The 21,313-nt window shown below is 41.7% G+C and overlaps 2 protein-coding genes across 3 annotated transcripts in view; one reads left to right on the top strand and one right to left on the bottom strand.

Moving 5' to 3' along the window:
* GPR107 (G protein-coupled receptor 107) overlaps window positions 1–14,943 on the bottom strand; it is a gene marked incomplete at its 5' end in the record, with an annotated part of 63,091 nt that extends 48,148 nt beyond the window's left edge. The window contains 5 exons of the mRNA XM_077836251.1: window positions 801–842; window positions 3,100–3,186; window positions 3,445–3,495; window positions 4,720–4,845; window positions 14,833–14,943. Of these exons, the coding sequence (XP_077692377.1) occupies window positions 801–842; window positions 3,100–3,186; window positions 3,445–3,495; window positions 4,720–4,845; window positions 14,833–14,943 (417 nt within the window). The remainder of the gene's footprint in view (window positions 1–800; window positions 843–3,099; window positions 3,187–3,444; window positions 3,496–4,719; window positions 4,846–14,832) is intronic.
* A 1,148-nt stretch (window positions 14,944–16,091) lies between these two features.
* FNBP1 (formin binding protein 1) overlaps window positions 16,092–21,313 on the top strand; it is a 162,190-nt gene continuing 156,968 nt past the window's right edge. For both annotated transcript variants that reach the window (XM_077835597.1, XM_077835584.1), the window contains exon 1: window positions 16,092–16,495. Coding sequence is in view for 1 of the 2 variants with exons in the window: in XM_077835584.1 (XP_077691710.1) it covers window position 16,495 (1 nt within the window). In the remaining variant the exon portion in view is untranslated. The remainder of the gene's footprint in view (window positions 16,496–21,313) is intronic.

The following is a 21,313-nucleotide window of genomic DNA, read 5'->3' as shown; positions in this document are numbered from 1 at the left end:
GATTAATGCTTTGAATTCCATTCATCAATGTGGTTTGCTGCAGAACTAAAACAGAACTCAAAACACATTGCCAGCTCTGAGTTTAATAAAACAGTACATCTCTAATCCCCAAATAAAACTTTTCATTACAAAAAACAGTTTACTGTTGTAGACTTAGAACTATTAGCCTAAAAATATTTACATTTAATAATTGGGCCACACACAGTGTATGTGCTGTGTATGCAGCACATACACTCAACTTCATCCTTTTCTCCTGTTTTTGTTTTTTTTAAATTTTCAAATACTTTGTGTTCTGAAACGTATTCTGACAGATTTTTTGTTTTCTTCTTGTTTTACGGTGTCAAATTTTTAAACCTTTCAAGCTGTTAACAGATAAATGTATGTGGTAAGCATGAAATTCATCAGTATACTTCAGAGCTTGCGTGCGTGCCTGTTTGTTTATTGTGTGTATTTTCTAGACTAATACATAGACTTACTTCAAAAGGCAGCTTTGCATTTACACACAGACTAATGTATTATCGCAATACATATATCTCATGCAATGTATTATATTTTCCTAATAAAACAAGTTATTTTTATATATTTGAATGATACAAAAGATGAAAATCAGAAAAAAATGAATACTTTTTGTAAAATCCAGGAATTTTGAGTAAAAAAAATCGGTTTAAACTGAAAACAAAGGGGCTTACTTATACCCCCACACTGATCAATACATGCACTTTCCACTCCAGCTTGTGTCTGAAAGATCCTCCCCACCCCTTCCCATTGCTAATCCTGAAAACAACTCGTTTCAGTCTTACCTGAGATGCTGTTATGCTTCTTTTGGAGTTGTCACCTAGAGACTAGAGTGTTCAGAGCAAATTCAGACACTTTGAATTCAGAAATTTGCAAACATGCTGTATTTCCTTCTGTTTTGTGCCTGGCCATTATACTACCCAGTTTTAATCTTGTCTACCTACCAGCTTCCTAGCAGATTTAAAATCCCAAAGGCAAATCTTTGACACCACACACCATCATCAACTGAAGATCAACACAGCATTGGATTTCCCAGACTCATGTACCTCCCAAGGAGTACGAGGACTAAAGAAGTCACTGGTCTAGCCCTCCAGCAGTAATGGAACAGTAAGTGATCATGTGTTATCTACCAGATTAAGATTGAGATCCTGTCCTCAATCTAAGTTTTTCTAGAGTTAATGGGTAGGCTGTGATGGAACAGCACATGTTCACAATCCCACTTCAATAGACTCTATGAACATTGGCTGGAGATAGAAGCCTCCCAGAAGCCATCAGGAAGTGAAAGTTCAAGACTCGAGCTCCACCAATGACCCTTGGATGTCAGCATGTTGTACCAACACACACGCTGCATTTCTTAATGCAAGACCAAGCAAGCGCACGCACACTCGTGCAGCAGAGCTCTCAATAGATTTGCAGATTTGATTATTTGTATCTATTTAGTGCCAGTATTGTTTTCGCAACTATAAACCTAGTAACCTAAGTACAAACATGAAGAGCAGGCAGTCAATTTTCACCTAAAGCTACACTGGAAATTGTGAAAGTGTTATTGCAAGACAGCCACCTCGAGCCATTTAAAATGAGCCTCGTACATTTCTTCCTACCCCTTTCTCAGTAACAGGATAACAAACTGTTTACAGGTAATCTCATCAGAGAAGAGATTGTCAGATATTGGCACCCCTGCCAGTAAAGAACCCAGACAATAAACCACACAGACTCCAGGAAAGGCTGCTGTAGCAGAAGATATCACTGCCACTGTGTTGAGACGAGCAAGCCCCCATTGGCTTGGAGCAGCGAACCATGGCCAGTGGGAGCCGCAATCGGCCGAACCTGTGGACGTGGCCGGCAAACAAACCGGCCCGGCGCGCCAGGGGCTTTCCCTGCACAAGCGGTGGACCAGAGTTGAGAACCACTGGGCTAGAGAATATTCAACTCAATATAGACAGTTCTGAGGGAACTATCCACTAAAATGTATTGAAGACAAATTGTTCACCAAAAGGTATGAGAGAAAGAGACACTGTCATTTTGAATTACTTCACGTTTTTTAGTCAAAGAAAAGAGAAAAAAGTTTCTAGTAAGCACCCTTTAAGAATAGTAGGCCCTGAATTCCCTTTTTAAAAACCACCATTAGGGGATTTCTGCTCCTCCACTGTTTGGAGTGGACAGGCCCAAGACCATGACCTAACTGCTAGTGCATGAGACAGGAAGTGACCAACACCACAGTGAAAGTGATACTAAAAGGTTGTGTCAAACACACAAAGTGAACCAGAAACAGAGATAATCCCTTCCACTAACTTTTTCAGTTTTAGTAGTCACGTGTGTTACTTGCAACTAGAATAGGTAAAAGTTTTCACTCAGGAATAAGTAATAATATGATTTAAGTTAGTGTCCTTTTAAAGGGTAGGACAATAGCCTGGGAACATGGGGTTGGGGAAATGGGGAGACCAATATTGCTTACACGGTAAAGTGCATTTAATCTCAATGGGCACTACAAACATTGATTAATTAAGCCACAACACTCAGAATTAGGCACATAATTTATTCATCTGTAAAAGGGATAAATTGAGCACAGAGAATTTAAATAACCATGCTTATTCATTAAGCAAGTGACAGAGCTGAGAATGCAACTCAAGAGTCCTGATTCTGTGTCTACATCTCTAGTCATTAAGCAAAACTACTTCCTGCCCAGGACAGAGAAGAGAATTTTAAGTGGTCTTTTGGCAGTGGGACAGAGGTGGATTACCTATTACGTAGTCCTGCCTTGAGCGCAGGGGACTGGATTAGATGACCTCTTGAAGTCCCTTCCAGTCCTACACTTCTATGATTCTAGATCATGGAGTTCATGATCAATTCCACTTTTATTTATCGACTTTTCTGTGTGTGTGAAACACACGCATGAAGTTTCAGAGCATCCACAGGGACACAAAAGTACATAAACACCACCACAATGGTCCCTCCTAGCCTTGGAATCTATGAATCGTCCCTACTCAAAAAACTTGTACAGATTTTGCTAGACTGAATTATAACCAGGGGGAATAACCTAAAGAAAAAAGGCAGGGCTGAAGGCTCTCTGAGGTTCACTCAGGCATTGTTTCTAAAGTCCAGGCGTAGAAGAACAACAGAAACATACTGCTCCGATTTCTTTTTCAAGATACAGTAACCCAATTCTTCATCCTGATAATGCAAGGGCAAAATGTCACAAGTTACAATATTAGGAAAGCAGGTGTGTAATGAGCTCTTGAGCTGAAAAAACTGGGACACTCCCTATTGCCAGGGGGGTGCTCTAGTGTCAAACTACTCCCATCCAGGATATTTTGTGCTAATAGATCATTCTACTCCATTAATTCTTGGAATACTGCAGACAATGAGATCAGTTGTGTGGGGGTTGATCTGTTTTCTCTGGCAGAGAATATCCAATCCTTTCAATCTTACCAGCCAAGTGGAGTGTCCATCATTCCTTGTTCGGTCTAAACCAAATCCCACCTAAGGAAAACACATTAAGAAGTCACTGTCACTCTAATGCAAACTACAGATACTCCAACCCCAAATATCAAGTAGCCACCCAGACAATCAGATATTATACACATCTAACTTAATTAATTTTATAGCAATACCAAAGTATTTGCCAAGTTATATAAATTGATATGGTGATTTTTCAGCCATACCAATTTGAAACTTCATACTTCATCTCTCTCAACTGAAAAAAGGAAAGAAAAGACAAAAAAAAAGGATGTTGAGTCAGTGTTTTATAACTTTAAACTAGCCTTCAATTCAGACCAATAGGTTTTAAAGGAGACACACTCAACTACAGCAAGTCCTAAACCAAGTGAGCCAACAACTCTTTCAGCTGCCTCAAATAAGTTCTAGAATGATGCTAGTCAGGTTTCAGTCTATTGTGACCTCATTACTCACTGCTTCTCCAGTAAATAGATGTCAACATCATATTTAAAGAAACATAGAAGTCTAATAAAGGCAGAAAAGAATACAGTGTTTTATAACCAGCATTTCACCTTTAACAAAGTTATACCATATTTTGTCCACTGTCATTTTAAAAAATGTGACAGTTCCCTAGATATTAATCTACACGGCATACGAATCACTACAGAATGCAGATGCAGCCACTGTTTCCATTGTGAACCTATCAGCCTAGTGCAGCAAATAATTACGCTTTGTAATGTGCTTGAGAGGAACAGTAACAGTGCAGAGGACCATTACCAAATCCATAGTGGAGGACTGTTTAGGAAGCAATCTGAGATCACCACTTCCCAACGTAATCATTGCAGAGCAGACAATTTAGAGATTCTCCATAAGGAGAGAGGATGCTACAGTAGCTTACCCAGATCCATGCAAAACAACACTGGAGGCACCTAAACTGCAAGAGAACTGTAACTGCCAGCAGTGAGGAAAAAAACTAATAGCTGTACAACTTAAGAAGCAACCCCAGCTCAAAGGGTCACAGTATTCAGCTCAAAGAATTTTACAGGAAGCGTGAATATAGGCTTTCACACAAAGCTCGATAAGGCACCAGTAGTCTGACCATTCTCTTTTCCTAAAGAAAGTGTGTCTTTCTCTGCTCCTGTACTGCTGTATATAGTGAGAGATTATTTTATAATAGGATAAGAAGGACAGGAGCTTCCTTTCTCTCAATACTTGTTACGTTCCATGACTGTTCATGGAAGATCTCAATGAGTATACAAAGTCACTTACTGCTGAGCTGCTCTTGTCATCAAGGCTCCAAGGTCCCTTCATTGAAAGGTTGCTGACACTGACCATCATGAACTCATTCTTGAAGCAGCCAAAGGTGCCAAGGTGAACTTTCTGCCTCACATCATCCTGGAAGAGATTTAACAGACAATTGTTATAATAGTTACAAAGGCAGGTGTCTGCCAATTAAAGAATTGGGCGTGGGGGGGAGAAGAGAGGGAAGACAGTGACATTTAACTTTAGGGAAGTTGTTATTGAAAACAGACTCTGGGTAAACTGCAATGAGCCAAATGTAAGTCAGTTTTGGGCATCCTTCAGAATACAACCAACTGCTTCATGAGAGATGGTCAAATACAACTTCTCAAATCATCTGAATGCCACGATATTTTTCAAATACATTAAAGAATTTCTCTTCAGTATTTCCCTGCTGTATTCATGATAAAGATGCAAATGAAGGCTATTGTCTTGGCTCCACTGCCTAGTGTAATATCGCAACACAAAATAAAGTTGTAGGGGGATCAAGACAGTCAGTCACTGTTTCAATACTGGTTGCTTTTCTAGAAAGCAGCTGTTGTGGCGAACTAGAAAGGACTTAGCTGATTCAAATACATTTCCCTGGCCCAAGCCCAGCTCTCATTTGGGTGTGTTATAAATACCACATTATACTGTGATTCTGTCAAATCTCACATGTTAAGCAAGGTCAAGCTGGATCAATGCTTAGATGATCCGACAAAAATCTAAGGTGCTGGAGGAGTGGAGTAGGTAGTTCAATAGGTGGCCATTTTCCCTTCTAGAACTCAATGAAGGCCTCATCTTATAGCTAATGGACACTCATCTGAGAATACCATCTTTTCGGTGAGACAAAATGAGATACTTGGTATCTGTGGTCATGAAGATTTCCATTGCACTTCAAGAACATTTGTATTAATTCCACCAATAGCATAGTTCCACCTCAAGTAATTACATTCTGTGTACACAAAATCCCCTTGGAATTTTAGCTGTGGTGTTCTCCACCTCCTGACTTAAATTACAAGAGTAACTGTTTCAGCAGTGGAGGAAGTGATCCCCTTTTTCCCTTGCTGATTTAACGAAGGTAAGAAGGCTTAATCAGGTAAGGCTTTTAAAGCACACCATGATATTCAGATGAAAGGCAATTAACATTAAAGTGTTATGCTCAGGGATGCCACAGCATGGAGTACGAAGGTCAGAACCCTACTATTTTGCATTGGTACACCTAGAATTCTGCATCGTCTGGGGCATCTCCCTCCTTGAAAAATCAACAACTGGAAGGCAGTCAGAGCAGAGAAACAAGAACTAAGACTAATTTAAGAGGAAAATTTGAAGCATGTATTGTTTGTCCAATTTTTAAATAAGAAATTGACAGGTGTATGAAGGGCATGAGGATTAAAGATGAAGATATTCGCCTCCACCCCCAGGAATAATGGGTTGAAAAGGAGCAAAGAAAAAATGTAGGCTGAATTCCATCAGTTTAATAGCAAAGGTGTATTAGATAGTAGAATACTCCTGAAACCCTCATTGCTCAGGCAAACTAAAGCTAGCCTGGACAAGGCATTGGAGAACTGAGCAGGGGATCCACAAAGCACACTAACCGGTTCTCTTCTCTGACCCCATCTCTGATTTCTATTAAACTTGTTTGAGATCCCAATTTAAAATACTCCCTTATGCATAATTATCACATACATATATGCACACTAGTTCTAATAAGAGGTAACCCCATTATTAGGCTAACTTTGTGAATAACAAGAAGGTCCCCTTCAGTCCTCTGAAGGAAAGATACTAATGGCACATTTTCACAGTTCATTCTTTGTTTAACAGATTATTTTAGTGTGTTTTCTCTTTGGCTTCTGGGTCATACTTGTGCACTTTAAACAAGAATCTATCTGGTTCATCTGCTACTACTCTCCACATAATGATTATTAATCCAAAACAGGAAACCTATACTGTTTAGATAATATACAGCCAGATATGGTTTACCCACGCTTGGTATAAGCACCAGTCTGGATAAGGGGGGAATGAGTGTGGAGAAGAGACAGGACACTTCAATGATATCTAATCTTCTATCTTGTACAGAGTGTGTATAGTTTAACTTGCAAACAGAATCATTTGCTTGTAGCCCAAGAATGAATGATGTTTGGAAAATAAATTTAACTTAAACTATACTTAATCAGCAATGTTTCATTAACATGCATACCCCCTCACAAAAAGATGGTCAAAAAAGTTTAATACATTACAGCCAAAATATTTTTGCTCTGACTTTTACCCAGCTTTAAATAATTGCACAGTTTATAGATCCATGAGACAGATTTTCATCTTTTGAAGAGACGGCACATTTGGTCATTAATTTCTAATAAGAAAAACTACAAGCTTGGAGAGCACCCATGAACATACCAGATCAGCAGCTTAAAGATTATAAGTTGTTAATACTTATCTTGCCTCCCACTAGTAAGATTCTTAAGACTCAAACAAATTTTGCTTTCATTTCAAAAGTGGGGTTGCAGAAGTATAAACAAGAGCAGAATTTGGTCCTTATATCTGCAATAAAAGAGGCGACTTGTACGTTGCAGACTGTTTAATTCCAGACAAAATAAGAAGTTATGTTGACCTGTGACAAGGGATATGGACAACTGAGGTATCACCAAACATACATAATTGTAACTCATACATGAAGTACTTGCAGAAAAGCTGTAAAATGGATTTTGGAAGGTTATCCCACATGAGTAATGGAAATCTGAGATTGTTTAGAGAAAGTCTCCAATATAATAATAATTTATTAAAATGTTAGCATCTTAAAACTAATTAAACAGGAAGCTACTAACCAGACAACATGATGTAAAACAGAACAGAATATTTTCTCCCTTGGGAGTTAGTAAATTGAAGAGTTGCTGTAAGGTAAGATATATTTGTTCATTTAACGACTATTTAAGAAACTCTTAATACAACAATATAGAATTTCTGTACAATTTTGTTAGCAGGAAAGCTTCCAGTGATTTCAGAGGGGAGACCAATTATTTTAGCCTTACTCTTCATCAAAGTTGATCACTTGCTGACAAGTATATAGATGGGACCTTTACAACAGGTTTTTCCCCATACCATGAAACAATTTGAACAAATTTAAGGTCCCAGTGTTGTGCCAGACACCTAAAAAACAGTTTTAAGGACTTGTCAAAAGCTAGTGGATTTTTGTCATGTTAAAAAAAATAAATTAAAAAAGTGATGCCTTGTCCACACAGGGCAATACCACTGTACAAGCTGAAGTAGTTTAAAAGCTAATAATGAGAAGTGTTTCATAGTACAGGAAGATCAGAAGTGCAGATAAGGCCTGAGGGGAGCTCCATGAAGACATCACCATCTTTTTAATTAAAGGAAATGCTGAAAGTTATTCTGGGACAGCTTTGAAAATTCTTTCCATGTGTGTATTGTTGTTGTTTTAAGTTCAGACTCCCACTCCCCCCCACCCCCGCCAAGTTTCTAACCTTCTCTGAAACATTCTGCACAAAATATTAAAATTGCAGACAGCATGCACTCCCAAGGAGAGAGTTTCCCCAAGTGAATCTTACTTGTATGGACAACCCTTTAAATGGCAAAACATTTCTTTGTATCTTCAAAGAGAAAAGATACTTCATAAATAAACTTATAAAAATGACCCTCATACTGAAGGATGAGAAACAAAATAATCTCTCTCTAAAAGCAAACAAAAAAAGTTATAAACAGAAGGAACACTCTTTGCTCCAGTGTGTTAACTATTGTGACATCACAAGTATGTGGGTTCTTTTAACCAACTCTGCTGTCAGCAGTTTGTTTCAGGAAGCGTAATGTTAAATATTCACTCGCGAGGTGTGGCCTTTAATTTGGCAAACAGATCTGGTGTAGTTAGTTACAAGTGAAGAGCCAGTAGCAGAAACATTTTACAAGGGATTTCTCGTGATACAGTTAACGTATGAGCTAGGTGTTTGATTAAAAGTTGGAAGCCACAATGTAAAAGTGGAGATGCTGCACTTCCAGCATGCATTTTGTCAAATCCCTATATAAACACTGTAAGCTTGATTTTTAAGCACCTTTCTTTTCCTTCAATGGGAAGTCATTGTCAGTTCTCACAACATTCCTGTGAGGTTATATCAGTATTCCATTTTACTGTTCGGGAAACAGGCAGAGAGGATAAGTGACTTACCCAGAGACAGTGAGTCAGTGCCTAGGTAAGAACTGTTTTCAGAGTAGCAGCCGTGTTAGTCTGTATCTACAAAAAGAACAGGAGTACTTGTGGCACCTTAGCGACTAACAAATTTATTTGAACATAAGCTTTCGTGGGCTACAGCTCACTTTATCGGGCTGTAGCCCACAAAACCTTATGCTCAAATAAATATGTTAGTCTCTAAGGTGCCACAAGTACTCCTGTTCTTTTTTAGGTAAGAACTATAACTCTTAACATCAGCCTCCCACAAAGCCTGCTGCCTTAAAATAATAGTTTTCAGAGTAGCAGCCGTTAAATCTCCCCACTGTATTTTCTATTGAATGCACCCATTGAAGTGAGCTGTAGCTCACTAAAGCTTATGCTCAAATAAATGTGTTAGTCTCTAAGGTGCCACAAGTACTCCTTTTTAAAAAGTAATAGTGTAATTGATAGCATGGGGATTGGCTTTGGAGTGATTCACTCCTTCCAGCCCCCCTTTAAATATAAGAACATTCTTACTGCTGCAAATACTTTAAGGGTGATTAGTGTGCATTTAACTAAGAATTTCCTATCTTTTGGGTTGTAAACTCTCACTCTTAGTTTTAATTAGTTTTCCCTGTTCTAAAGATCACGATGCCTGTGTAATAACACAAAATTTGAAATAAGCTCATTTGTGTTATAGAAGCAAATACTTTATTTTCATTGCACTACTGAGGACATAATGCCATATCACCCAGCATTTTGAGATGCTGGGCTTGGAATGAGATGAGGGGGCACAGCCAACAGCTATTAGGATAACTACTGGCCAGGGGTCAGTTTGAAAGTCTGGGAAGTGAGGAATAGAACAACAGACTAGTATCCAGGAGAAACTGGTCTAGTGCTTGGTTGCTGCTCACAGCTTTCTGAAGACAGGAGTCTTCTGGATTTACGACTTTCAGACGGGTAGTACAACTAACCAGTGTCTTGTCAGTTTAACTCTACTGCTGCTTGAGAAGCCCGTGAGCATGAGCACAGGCAACAATGCTCAGGAAGGCAATAATGCAATTGCTTAAAATGCTAAACATTTGTAAGAAACTTTTAAAAATTCAAGTTCAAGCCCTGCAGAAAATTATGACTTAGTTTCCTTTTATCACTAAGGAAAGCTTCCTACTTGCCAAGGGCCAGTGAGTTTTTCGAGCCTTCATGTAAGAGATTTGTTATGGTTACTGATAGATGGCCCTTCAATAGTTGCATTTTGGATAACACAACATTCAGGTATTTGCGTACTAAAAGAACTTCAGCAGGCATGCCACAAGGTGAGGGAGGCCAATAACAAACCTGGAGCCACCCTCAGTGATCTGTTGCTTCTACAACAAACTGCAAGCCATACTTGACGTGGACAGCACCCTGCATTCTACTGTGGACACTCTGCAGGAGCCTCATGCCAAAACCCCTGCAGTGCACAGCAAGGAGGAGAAATCCCCTCTCTCAGGGGCAGACGCAGACCATGCAGCGAGTCAGGAGCTGTTTGAAACTCCACTGGAGTCAAACCATTCCTGCCAGGTGAGCACAGATGAGCCCACTGATGAAGGGAAAGGGAGCATGGGTAAGTGCGTACATGCATTATTCCTTATAAGCATTTCTTACCTTTTTGTTGCCCGAAGCCTCCTTTCCCTACTCCCATTTAAAAAAAAATGGCTCCACAAGTTAAGAGAACAAAGACATTGATTTTTGATTGCTCATGATACTTGCACAATGTTAGCAAATAAATTTAAAAAGAATAGTATTGTAGTCCAAATTACACAATCCCCCATCACATCAGCGTCCTGTGCTTGGATAGGGGCAAAAGGCAGAGGTAGAGGGAGTGTCTGCTTTTCCATTTTTTGGCATGGTGGGTGAGGCAGGCAGAATCATGCAGAGTATATTGTTTATCAGAGTGGAGATGTCCTTTTTATCCTCTTGTGCAATCTTGATCAGAGTTTCACACAGATACTGTGCAGCCTCTCCCAAACATTTCTAGGGATGGCAGTCTCAACAACAGGAGACTCTCTCACACTGCTCTGCGACGAGTCTCACGCCACTCTGCAATGAGTTCCACTGGCATCATAGCTATGAACTGGCTAGAAGCTTACAGGCCCAGTTGGCTTCAGGATGGTAGTAACAGACAGGTTCTCTGTGCCTTTGTCACTCTCAGGAGTGAGATAACAGCCAAAAACCACCACTGCTTGTGAAAACATTGGCAATATTCACTGCATTTTCCCTATACTCATGCCCAGGGGCACCCAGGTTTTTAAACCTTTCATGCAACAGACCCCCACCACCATATCCCACTCGACAGGCTGTATTCACCCTGGCTTGAGCTGCAGGGCGGTGCTCCAAAGCTAAACTGGCAATTAGCATTTCTTATTAAAAAGGTATTTATGAGTTTTTCTCTGTGGTGACTGTAAGTCTGTTTTAATCAGCAGCCTCTGGCATGGTGGCCTTGAGAGGTATCCCCTCCACACTCTGCTCAGGTGAAGAAAGAAGCAGAGCAGGGAGGATATATTCTGTGAAAAGAAAAGGAGTACTTGTGGCACCTTAGAGACTAACAAATTATCTGAGCATAAGCTTTCGTGAGCTACAGCTCACTTCATCGGATGCATACTGTGGAAAATACAGAAGATATTTTTAGTACACACAGACCATGAAAAAATGGGTGTTTATCACTACAAAAGGTTTTCTCTCCCCCCACCCCACTCTCCTGTTGGTAATAGCTTATCTAAAAAGATCACTATTTGTGCTGGAAATGGCCCACCTTGATTATCGTGAGCTGTAGCTCACGAAAGCTTATGCTCAAATAAATTGGTTGGTCTCTAAGGTGCCACAAGTACTCCTTTTCTTATTGTAAGGAGAGTGATCACTTTAGATAATCTATTACCAACAGGAGAGTGGGGTAGGGGGAGAGAAAACCTTTTGTAGTGATAAACACCCATTTTTTCATGGTCTGTGTGTACTAAAAATATCTTCTGTATTTTCCACAGTATGCATCCGATGCAGTGAGCTGTAGCTCACGAAAGCTTATGCTCAAATAAATTGGTTAGTCTCTAAGGTGCCACAAATACTCCTTTTCTTTTTGCAAATACAGATTAACACGGCTGTTACTCTGAAACCTATATTCTGTGAGATCATCCAGTCCTCTACAGCTGCTGACCATGAAAACAGGGCTTGGAGGAGCCAAGGATTCAAGGCCATGGAGAAGGACCAAGTCTGGACAGAACAGCTGCCGCAGAAGAGGCACAGGGACCAAGAGATACATCAGAAAGTGCAATGGGACATCATGGTTTGCTCAGGCAATAGACTCAGATGTTGCTGCATGCCCAAAAACCCCGGACGCAGCAGCCTTTCCAATCCATGGAAATCTTCACAGTCACTGCTCCCTATTCCCCCAGCGATAACAAGCAGCAGCATGGTGTGAACCTTTACCTCTGCCCATTCCATGCCATGGAAAACAAAGAACCACAGCTACACCCACACTCATCTGTGAAAACCATAGGATCGGTCACAATACACTACGTTTTGTAACGGGACTGAAACCCTCAGATAGGTTTTTAAAAACCATTTTTTTTAAAAAAAAACCTTGGGTCTTCAAGTATAGGTCACCCTCTTACAGTGTTGCTAAAGTGTTTTTACTTGCTTCTCCACTGTCAATGACGTTCTCAATTCTAGTGTCCTTCCGCTAGAGGTCTAGGGAACACTCGGTACACAGATCCAGGAACGTGGCCTTTCACATCCAAAAGTTCAACAGCCACTGTCATCCCAAACCTCCATTATGATGCAATCCCACCAAGCAATGCTTGTATCTCGGGCCCAACAGTCATGATTCACCACGTGGAGCTGTTTTGTGAATGCCAGCAGCAATCTGGAATTTTTATTTGCTGTGTCCATCAACATCTACTCATTGCTGAACATCTCTTCGTCCGCCTCACACTTTAAAATGCTTTAAAAATGGCCCCTATAGTATGGTGAAAGTATCACTGTGGAAACCTGACCCCTAGTTCTCAGAAATCCTTGGGCAAATTGCTGGTATCCCACAAAGCACTGTCAAATATTCCACTAGGTATTGCACTAGAAGTGGCATGGGGCACAGACTGCCTACCCATGAGTGCACCACTTTTTCCACCTGTGCAGACACTCACGGTGAACATGCACAGCGCCCAAGCGATAGTCAAACATTGGCAGCTGTACGCCGATGTAACTTATCTTGACTGAACTTTGTAGCATAGATGTGGCCTGCACACAAATAACTATAGTGCTGAGACCTAGTCCTCTCCTACTAGCATGCACTCTCCACACCTCAAGTAAAGTTCTGCAGCCTTCCCCAACCTAACTAGAAGCAGTGAGTAGGGCAAGGCTTGCTGCCAATACCACTTACTTTGGCATGTTCTGGGGCTTCCCACTAACAAAAAAAGAGAATGCAACTTATAGCATTTTAAGGTGCAAATAGTTCCTTTCATTCTGATGATTCCTAGAGCACTTTACAAAGTATACAGAACCAGTGAGGAGCAGTCATCTCTAGGGTGGAGGGCAACCACAATCTAGACCATAGTGGGAAGTGAGGAAGTTTTGATCAAAAAATGCTAGAAGCAAGCCTCTTCTCCTTTGAGAAGAATCACTGGATACAATATCCACACTGCTCAGATGTCAGTAGCAGTCGTGTTAGTCTGTATTCGCAAAAAGAAAAGGAGTACTTGTGGCACCTTAGAGACTAACAAATTATCTGAGCATAAGCTTTCGTGAGCTACAGCTCACTTCATCGGATGCTCAGATGGGTTGTTAGTCTTTGCATCTTTCATGCAAGTCGTTAAAATAAAGATGCAAAGAAACCTGTCGTTAAGTAAACAGTGGATCATAAGGCTTATATGCATTTTCTACTTTACGGTTTCATAGACAAGGAGGCATTGCTGGACACCAGCAAGGAGAAGACAGTGAAAATATCAAGGATCCAGCAGCAGAAAAGTAGCAACACAAGTTGATCAATCATAAAACAAGAAGATTCAGCTAAACTTACTAAAAGTTCTATAGATTTTCCATAGTCTTTGTTTTTAAGAGACTTGTAGTATAATAAAACTTATCAATATAGCATCCAAAAATATGCTAGATGCTTTAGAGCAGGGGTTCTCAAACTTCATTGCACCCAGACCCACTTCTGACAACAAAAAGTACCAGAGGAGTAGCTGTGTTAGTCTGTATTCACAAAAACAAGGAGGAGTCTGGTGGCACCTTAAAGACTAACAGATTTATTTGGGCATAAGCTCTGGTGAGTAAAAAACCCACTTCTTCAGATGGATGGAGTGAAAATTACAGATGCAGGCATAAATATATTGGTATATGAAGAAAAGGGAGTTACCTTAAAAGTGGAGATCCAGGGCTGACAAAGCCAATTCAATCAAGGTGGATGTGGTCCACTCCCAGTAACTGACGACCCCAGTGAGGGGGGACAGAAGCCTGAGCCCCCCAAACCCCATTGCCCTGGGAGGGAGAGAGGGGGCAAAGCCCTAGGGCTTCAGCACTAGGTAGGGGGACTGTTACCCAAACCCCGCTACCCTTAGGCTTCAGCCTTGGGCGGTGGGGCTCGGGCTTCGGCCCATACCTCAGCAAGTCTAAGCCAGCCCTGGCGACCCCATTATAATGGGGTCCCGACCCACACTTTGAGAAGAGCTGCTTTAGAGGCGTGCAGGGCAGCTTCGGAGGGAAGCCAACGCGCCAGCGGCGGGGGGGGGGGGTTTGAACAGGGGGCCCAGGCCGGCGGGGGCCCAAGAGGAAAACAGGGAAAGAGCCCAGAAGAAGGGGCCGGACCCAGAGAAAGGGGGGACGAGGGCTGGGCCCACACAGAGACGACAGCGCCCCGGGGAGCCAGCAGGGAAGAGGGCCGGGGCTGAGCGCGCCCAGCCCCCCCACCCAGCTCTTACCTGCAGGCCGAGGCGATGCACGCGGCTCGCTCCCCGCCACAGCAGCGCCCCAGGGCCAGCGCCTTCCCCACCGCCCAGCCGCGGCCCCGGGCGGCCATCTTCGGCCTGGCGTCACTTCCGGCCCCGGGGTCAAAAGGGGAGGTCATGTGCTTGGGGGTGGCCGTGCTGAGGTCAAAGAGGGGAGCCGGCGGCTGGGGAGGAGAGAGCGAAGGGGGGTGGGGGAGTGAGTTGGGGGACCGGGGAGCGGTTGGGCGCGGGGCGGACGAGGGGCTGGGGGTGAACGAGGGGGTGGGCGGTGAACGACGAGGCGGGGGAGGGGGGTCTGGGGGATGAACAAGGGGGCGGGGGAGAGAGGTTGGGGTCTGGGGTGAACGCGGGGGCGGGGGAGTGGGGCTGAGGGGGGTGAACGGGGGGCGGGGGAGTGAGGCTGAGGAGGGTTGGGGGGTGAGGCTGAGGGAGGCTGGGGGGGGTGGGCGGGGGGAGTGGGGGTGAGGGGGTGAACGAGGGGGGCGGGGGAGTGAGGTTGGGGGGGCCTGGGGAGTGCGGTTGAAGGACTTGAATGGACAGATGTATAGAGTGTGGAAAGCCTGAACGTGGGAGTGAGGTGGACAGAAAGCTGGGAAACTAGGCTAGGAGGGAGGGACTGCCAGAAAAAGGGGAGTTTTTTCCTCTCTCAAACCGTTACTGTACTGTTCCTACGTTAATAATTTCCCACCTGGGGGGACATTCCTGCCCACTTCTCAATGTATTTTAACGAGGGTTGAATGATCTGATGCTGACTTCAGTGTTGCATGGTGTTTGCCTCTGTCAGAAGCTTTCAGGACCTTTGTGTGGTGTCTACTCTGTTTCCTCTAGAAATTTAACACCAAACCTCTTGGCTTTTCACACTTCGTTTACTAAGGATTTCTGCTCTTACCTTTATTTTTTTAAACACACAGTCCCTACCCCTCCCCTCCCTTAGGATTGGGCATTTGACCAGTCCAAAAATAATTGGTCAATTGACTGGTCAAGCATTAGTCAAATGTCAAAAACTGTCAGTGTTTTAAAGCATTATGTTGTTTAAAAAGTAGGATTTTATGATCTTCAATAGGCTTAACCTTCAGATACTTATTCCCAGTTATAATCTCAGATACATGCAAAACACTATGAAATTAAATTCTAAAAAATGAAAGAATGGCACCACGCTACAGTTTTAAAAAAAAAAAAAGGCTGGTGCCTACATCAGGACATTCTTGCTGGTGTATTTGACTGGTCTAACAGGTGATCAGTTGACAAGGCAGTTGACATTATTGGACTGGTCAATTGATCATCTTGCTAAGCCTAACCTCTTTGCAGCTGGACTGATACTGCAGATGGTTTTAGGTCTAGAGACAAAAAAACTCACAGTATTGCACAGTCTACTGCGCTTGCAGATGCTAAAAGATTAGAACCCAATAAAGATGCCAGAAAAAAGAATCCCTCTATGTTCAAGAATAGGTGTTAGTGTAACTCTGATCTCAGATGATATTTGTATCTCTCTTTAGACTTTACGTATCAAACACCTGAAGTAAAGTATATAATTTTTGTTTTGTTTTTAAACTTTTAACCTAGTTGTGAGTTTTGCATATTTTTTTAGGTGTCTCACTATGAGGATTGATTACAAGAGAGGCTTGACATTTAGGCAGTAAGTATTAAAGCGACACTGTCACTTGAAAATCACTTTTCTGTCTGATCAGTTTGTATCTCTCAGAGTTATAGGTGACACCTAGGATGATTGTCAATTAATAGGCTTAAAGATATAAATTACTTTCTCTGCCTTCAGTTTTAATTTGTGCATTTGTTATTACTTTTTGTATAGTTAGTTTCACTGTTTCTCCCTCTATAGGAAGATTCTGTAGCCTATACAGAGCTCATTGCAAGACTAGAAATTTAGTAGGTTTACAGGAGGTCAGACTAGATGATCAAAATGGTTTCTTCTGGCTTTGGAATCTGTGTTTTGCATTTTTTTTAAATTAGTCATTGGAAATAAGTATCTCTCTAAAGCTAAACCTGGAAAGACTATTATATGCAACAAAAAGGGAGAAGGAAAACCACCTTGGGTTATTTTTAAAGGAATTTTAAAATTGCTCCTTCAGGAATTGATTTTTTAAAAATTCCTTTAAAATAATACATAAGGGTTTTTCTGCTCCTTTGTTAAGGAGTTTTGGGTTTTTTATAATCTGTTTTAAATTGAAACTGACTACAAACAACATGAAACTAACTTCACTGATTTTCGTTTTCCAAATGGAAAATAATACAAAGAGCATCAATAGTGAGAATCAAATCGAATGTTTACCTTTTTCACTTGTAATAATCTAAAGCATTGCTAGTAATACTGGTAAAAATAGTTTACAACAATTATTTTAAAATGTAGAGGGGCTCTTTAAAGAGTCAAGTTAGGTGTTGTAGTGCCAGCTCTGGAAAGCTGGAGTCTGTTGTCCACACAACCTGTACAAGGTAGCAGCTGAGCAAGTTTTTCCGTACTGACCCTGAGGAACAATCTCTAGAGAGGGGAGTAGTGGCTGGGGAGGGATGAATATAGAAAAAAAATACAAGTTTCAGAGTAACAGCCGAGTTAGTCTGTATTCACAAAAAGAAAAGGAGGACTTGTGGCACCGTAGAGACTAACCCAATTTATCTGAGCATGAGCTTTCGTGAGCTACAGCTCACTCCATCGGATGCATACTGTGGAAAGTTTAGAAGATCTTATTATATACACACAAAGCATGAAAAAATACCTCCTCCCACCCCACTCTCCTGCTGGTAATAGCTTATCTAAAATGACCACTCTCCTTACAATGTGTATGATGGTAGCCTATTTCCCCTTGTTTTTTCCTACCCCCCCCCCCCAGACGTTCTTGTTAAACCCTGGATTTGTGCTGGAAATGGCCCACCTTGATTATCATACACAATGTAAGGAGAGTGGTCACTTTGGATAAGCTATTACCAGCAGGAGAGTGAGTTTGTGGGGGGGTGAGAGAACCTGGATTTGTGCTGGAAATGGCCCAACTTGATTATCATACACATTGTAAGGAGAGTGATCACTTTAGATAAGCTATTACCAGCAGGAGAGTGGGGTAGGAGGAGTATTTTTTCATGATTTGTGTGTATATAATAAGATCTAAACTTTCCACAGTATGCATCTGATGAAGTGAGCTGTAGCTCACGAAAGCTTATGCTCAAATAAATTGGTTAGTCTCTATGGTGCCAAAAAAAATACAAGAAGCTTCATATGATCTCAGTCTATATAATACTGTGATTGTGCCAGATGGTCATATGCACAGTCAATTCTGATTAATCAGATGTTACTTTTTGTTACTTGTTATGCTTTTGTTTCCACTTTTTCCAAATTAATTGCTAGGTGATAATGTAAACATGGAAATGCTATTGTAAACAGATCGAACCTGGACTGGCGTCAAACTATTTTCAAACAAACAAAAAACCCTGGGTCATCTTGTAGGGTTATTTCACCCATTGAAAGAAAAGGAGTACTTGTGACACCTTAGAGACTAACAAATTTGGGCAAATTTGCTCAAAGTCTCTAAGGTTTGAGCAAAATAGCTCGCCTTAGCTGATCGCTGTCATTACAGTGTGTATGGTAACACCCATTGTTTCATGTTCTCTGTGTATATAAAATCTCCCCACTGTATTTTCCACTGCACGCATCCGATGAAGTGAGCTGTAGCTCACGAAAGCTTATGCTCAAATAAATTTATTAGTCTCTGCCACAAGTACTCCTTTTCTTTTTGCGGACAGACTAACACGGCTGCTACTCTGAAACCTGTTCACCCATTGAATTACTTTAACTGGCCACTAGATGTCCTTTCAGCATCAGACCTAGTATTGAAAATCTGTTGCCCAGAGTAAATGACTATGAAAGTTCAGGTTTCAGAGTAGCAGCCGTGTTAGTCTGTATTTTCCACTGCATGCATCCGATGAAGTGGGCTGTAGCTCACGAAAGCTTATGCTCAAATAAATTTGTGAGTCTCTAAGGTGCCACAAGTACTCCTTTTCTTTTTATGAAGGTTCAGATTGTCTCTTAAAATATATTCATGGCCCAAACATATTTTCTTGCAACTTAGATTTTTAATTTTTCTGTTGTGAGTTTAGTTCTTATGGAAGGTGCCAGAATGGCAGTCTCACGTGAAACATTGCTTACAATGGTAGCTGCAATGGAAATTTCCATACATCACCTCATTGATAAACCACTGTCCTGATGTAGAGATGCTACATCAATGGATGACTGGGAGCTGTTCATTCTTCATGGTCTTTGTGGTAGGCTCAGTCATTTGTTTCTCGCTGACTCCAAACGAACCTGCTAATGGTGGTGGTGATCTTTTTGTTGTGCTCTAAAAACTAGATGGGGACCACCCATTTATTTCACATAGTCCACCAAACAGCTATTATTTCACTTTCAGTCCCTGCTGACCTGGACCAAATGTGGACCTATGACCCAGAAATGAAAGTCTGTGTCTCATTCCGTCTCTTGACAGCCAGATCCTTAAATAACTTTTGAAACCATGTCTACAGTTAAGGTTGCATCTTACTGATAAGCAGAACTGGCTTGTGTATGTTGAGTGTGCCACATCATAGTCTCATACCGGCATATTTACTGTGATAAATCTTGCTGTAGCTTCTGGACAAGGTGAATTATCTTGCTCTAAATAGTCTATCCCCAGTGGGTACAGCTCCTCTCATCAGTACTTGTTTTTACTGAGCTATGGTTTTGTTTTTTTTTTCCTTTTTTTCATGTTCCATTCTCTTTTCATAGTTACCTTTACACCCAGTCAGGAGAGTTTCAGCTGCTGAGATGGGGGTGGTAAGGTTAAGGCTTTTGTTACTGGGAAGCAATTGGGAGAAACTGGCAGATGGGTATGGTCTCAAGAGTTTCTCTTTACAAGGTAAAGTAGGGACACATGTCAAGATAGAAAGGTGCTCCGTAAGCCCCCAGTGTGTAAGAGGTTACAAGGAGAACCCAGGTTCCATACCTATCACATGGGTGATCTGTGAGGAGCTATAAAAGTACAGAGGAAGCAGCTGCAGTGGTGGTAACCTGGGGCAAGGTATGTCCTCTCCTTGCCTAGCTTGCTGAAAACTGGAAAGGCCACTGGTAGCTGTGAAAGAGAGTTCTGATTTTCTTGTGTGTTTTTTTTTGTTAATCAAGCCAGTCCCAATAAAAGGGTCCTGGACAGACCTTTAAAATATATAAGTTCAGGGCTTTTTTTAATCTTCCCTGACCCTGACTGGTATAAATGCCAACCATCTGACAGGGTATTTGATCCAGGAAGTTTCTCTCAGAGGTGAGAGTTCATAAGAGACTGTCTCAGGGCTTACCAAAATAAGTTCTGATCTACTACTAGGGGCAGATCTATACTTAAAACATGGTATTGATGCAGCTGCGCTGCTGTAGCGCTAAAGTGAAGACACTCCTATGCTAACGGGAGAGGTTTCCTATCTGCGTAGTTAATCCACCTCCCAGAAAGGCGGTGGCTATGTCGATGGAGAAGCTCTCCTGTCAACATAGCACTGTCTACGCAGGGATGGTGGGGGTATTAGGTCAGTATAACTACTTGGTCAGGGATGTGGATTTTTCACACAAGCAATGTAGTTATACTGACCTAGGTCTGTAGTGTAAACCTGGCCTAAGGGATCAGCACTTACCTTTTCTAAGGGTATGTCTTCACTAGCAATGTTAAAGTGCTGCCGCAGCACCAGCTCTGGGAGAGCTCTCCCTTGTGTAGTCGCGGCACCAGCGCTGGAGAGCTGTAAAAAACACCACACCCACGAGGGGAGTAGCCAGCGCTGGTGTACTTTCTACACTGCCACTTTACAACGCTGAAACTTGTGGCGCTTGGGAGTGTTTTTTCACACCCATGAGCGAGAAAGTTGCAGCGCTGCAAAGTGGCAGTGTAGAGAAGGCCTAAGGGCAATGGTCCTGCGAGTGCTCTGCGTGTGGGACTCTGAAATCAATGGGAGTTCTGAACATGGAGAATTTACAAGACTGGGCCCAGACCTTATTGTGACGCATTCACAGTAGGCCTAGTCCATTTGAAGTTAAAGGCAAAAATCCCATTAACTTCTGTGTGAGCTGTGTCTGACCCAATGTGATTAAAACAACTTAAGTGTGTTTTCTAAGTACCAGCTAAACCACTCTTTTGAGGTTTTAACAACTTGTTAGCACTTTAGGCTTTCACACTTTGGTTTTAGATGTTTCCAGAATTTCTGCTTTTGTTGTTGTTAATTATGGTTATTAAGGTAGTGCCTAGACACCAACCAAGAAGGAAGCCCTATTGTGTTAGGTGATGTACAAACACAGAGCTATTGACAATCCCTGCCCCAAAGAGTTTACAATCTAAATAGACAAGACTAACAAAAGATAGGGGGAAGGTATATTACGTACAAGCAGAATGAACTCTGTGTTAGGCTGCAAATGGCATGTTCCACTATTTTTCAGTGGGCTGGT

Source organism: Eretmochelys imbricata, chromosome 16 (genome assembly GCF_965152235.1).
Source record: "Eretmochelys imbricata isolate rEreImb1 chromosome 16, rEreImb1.hap1, whole genome shotgun sequence".
In the NCBI taxonomy this organism is placed as follows: domain Eukaryota; kingdom Metazoa; phylum Chordata; order Testudines; family Cheloniidae; genus Eretmochelys; species Eretmochelys imbricata.
The sequence above is the reverse complement of the archived record's forward strand: the minus strand, read 5'-3'. Positions and strand labels throughout refer to the sequence as shown.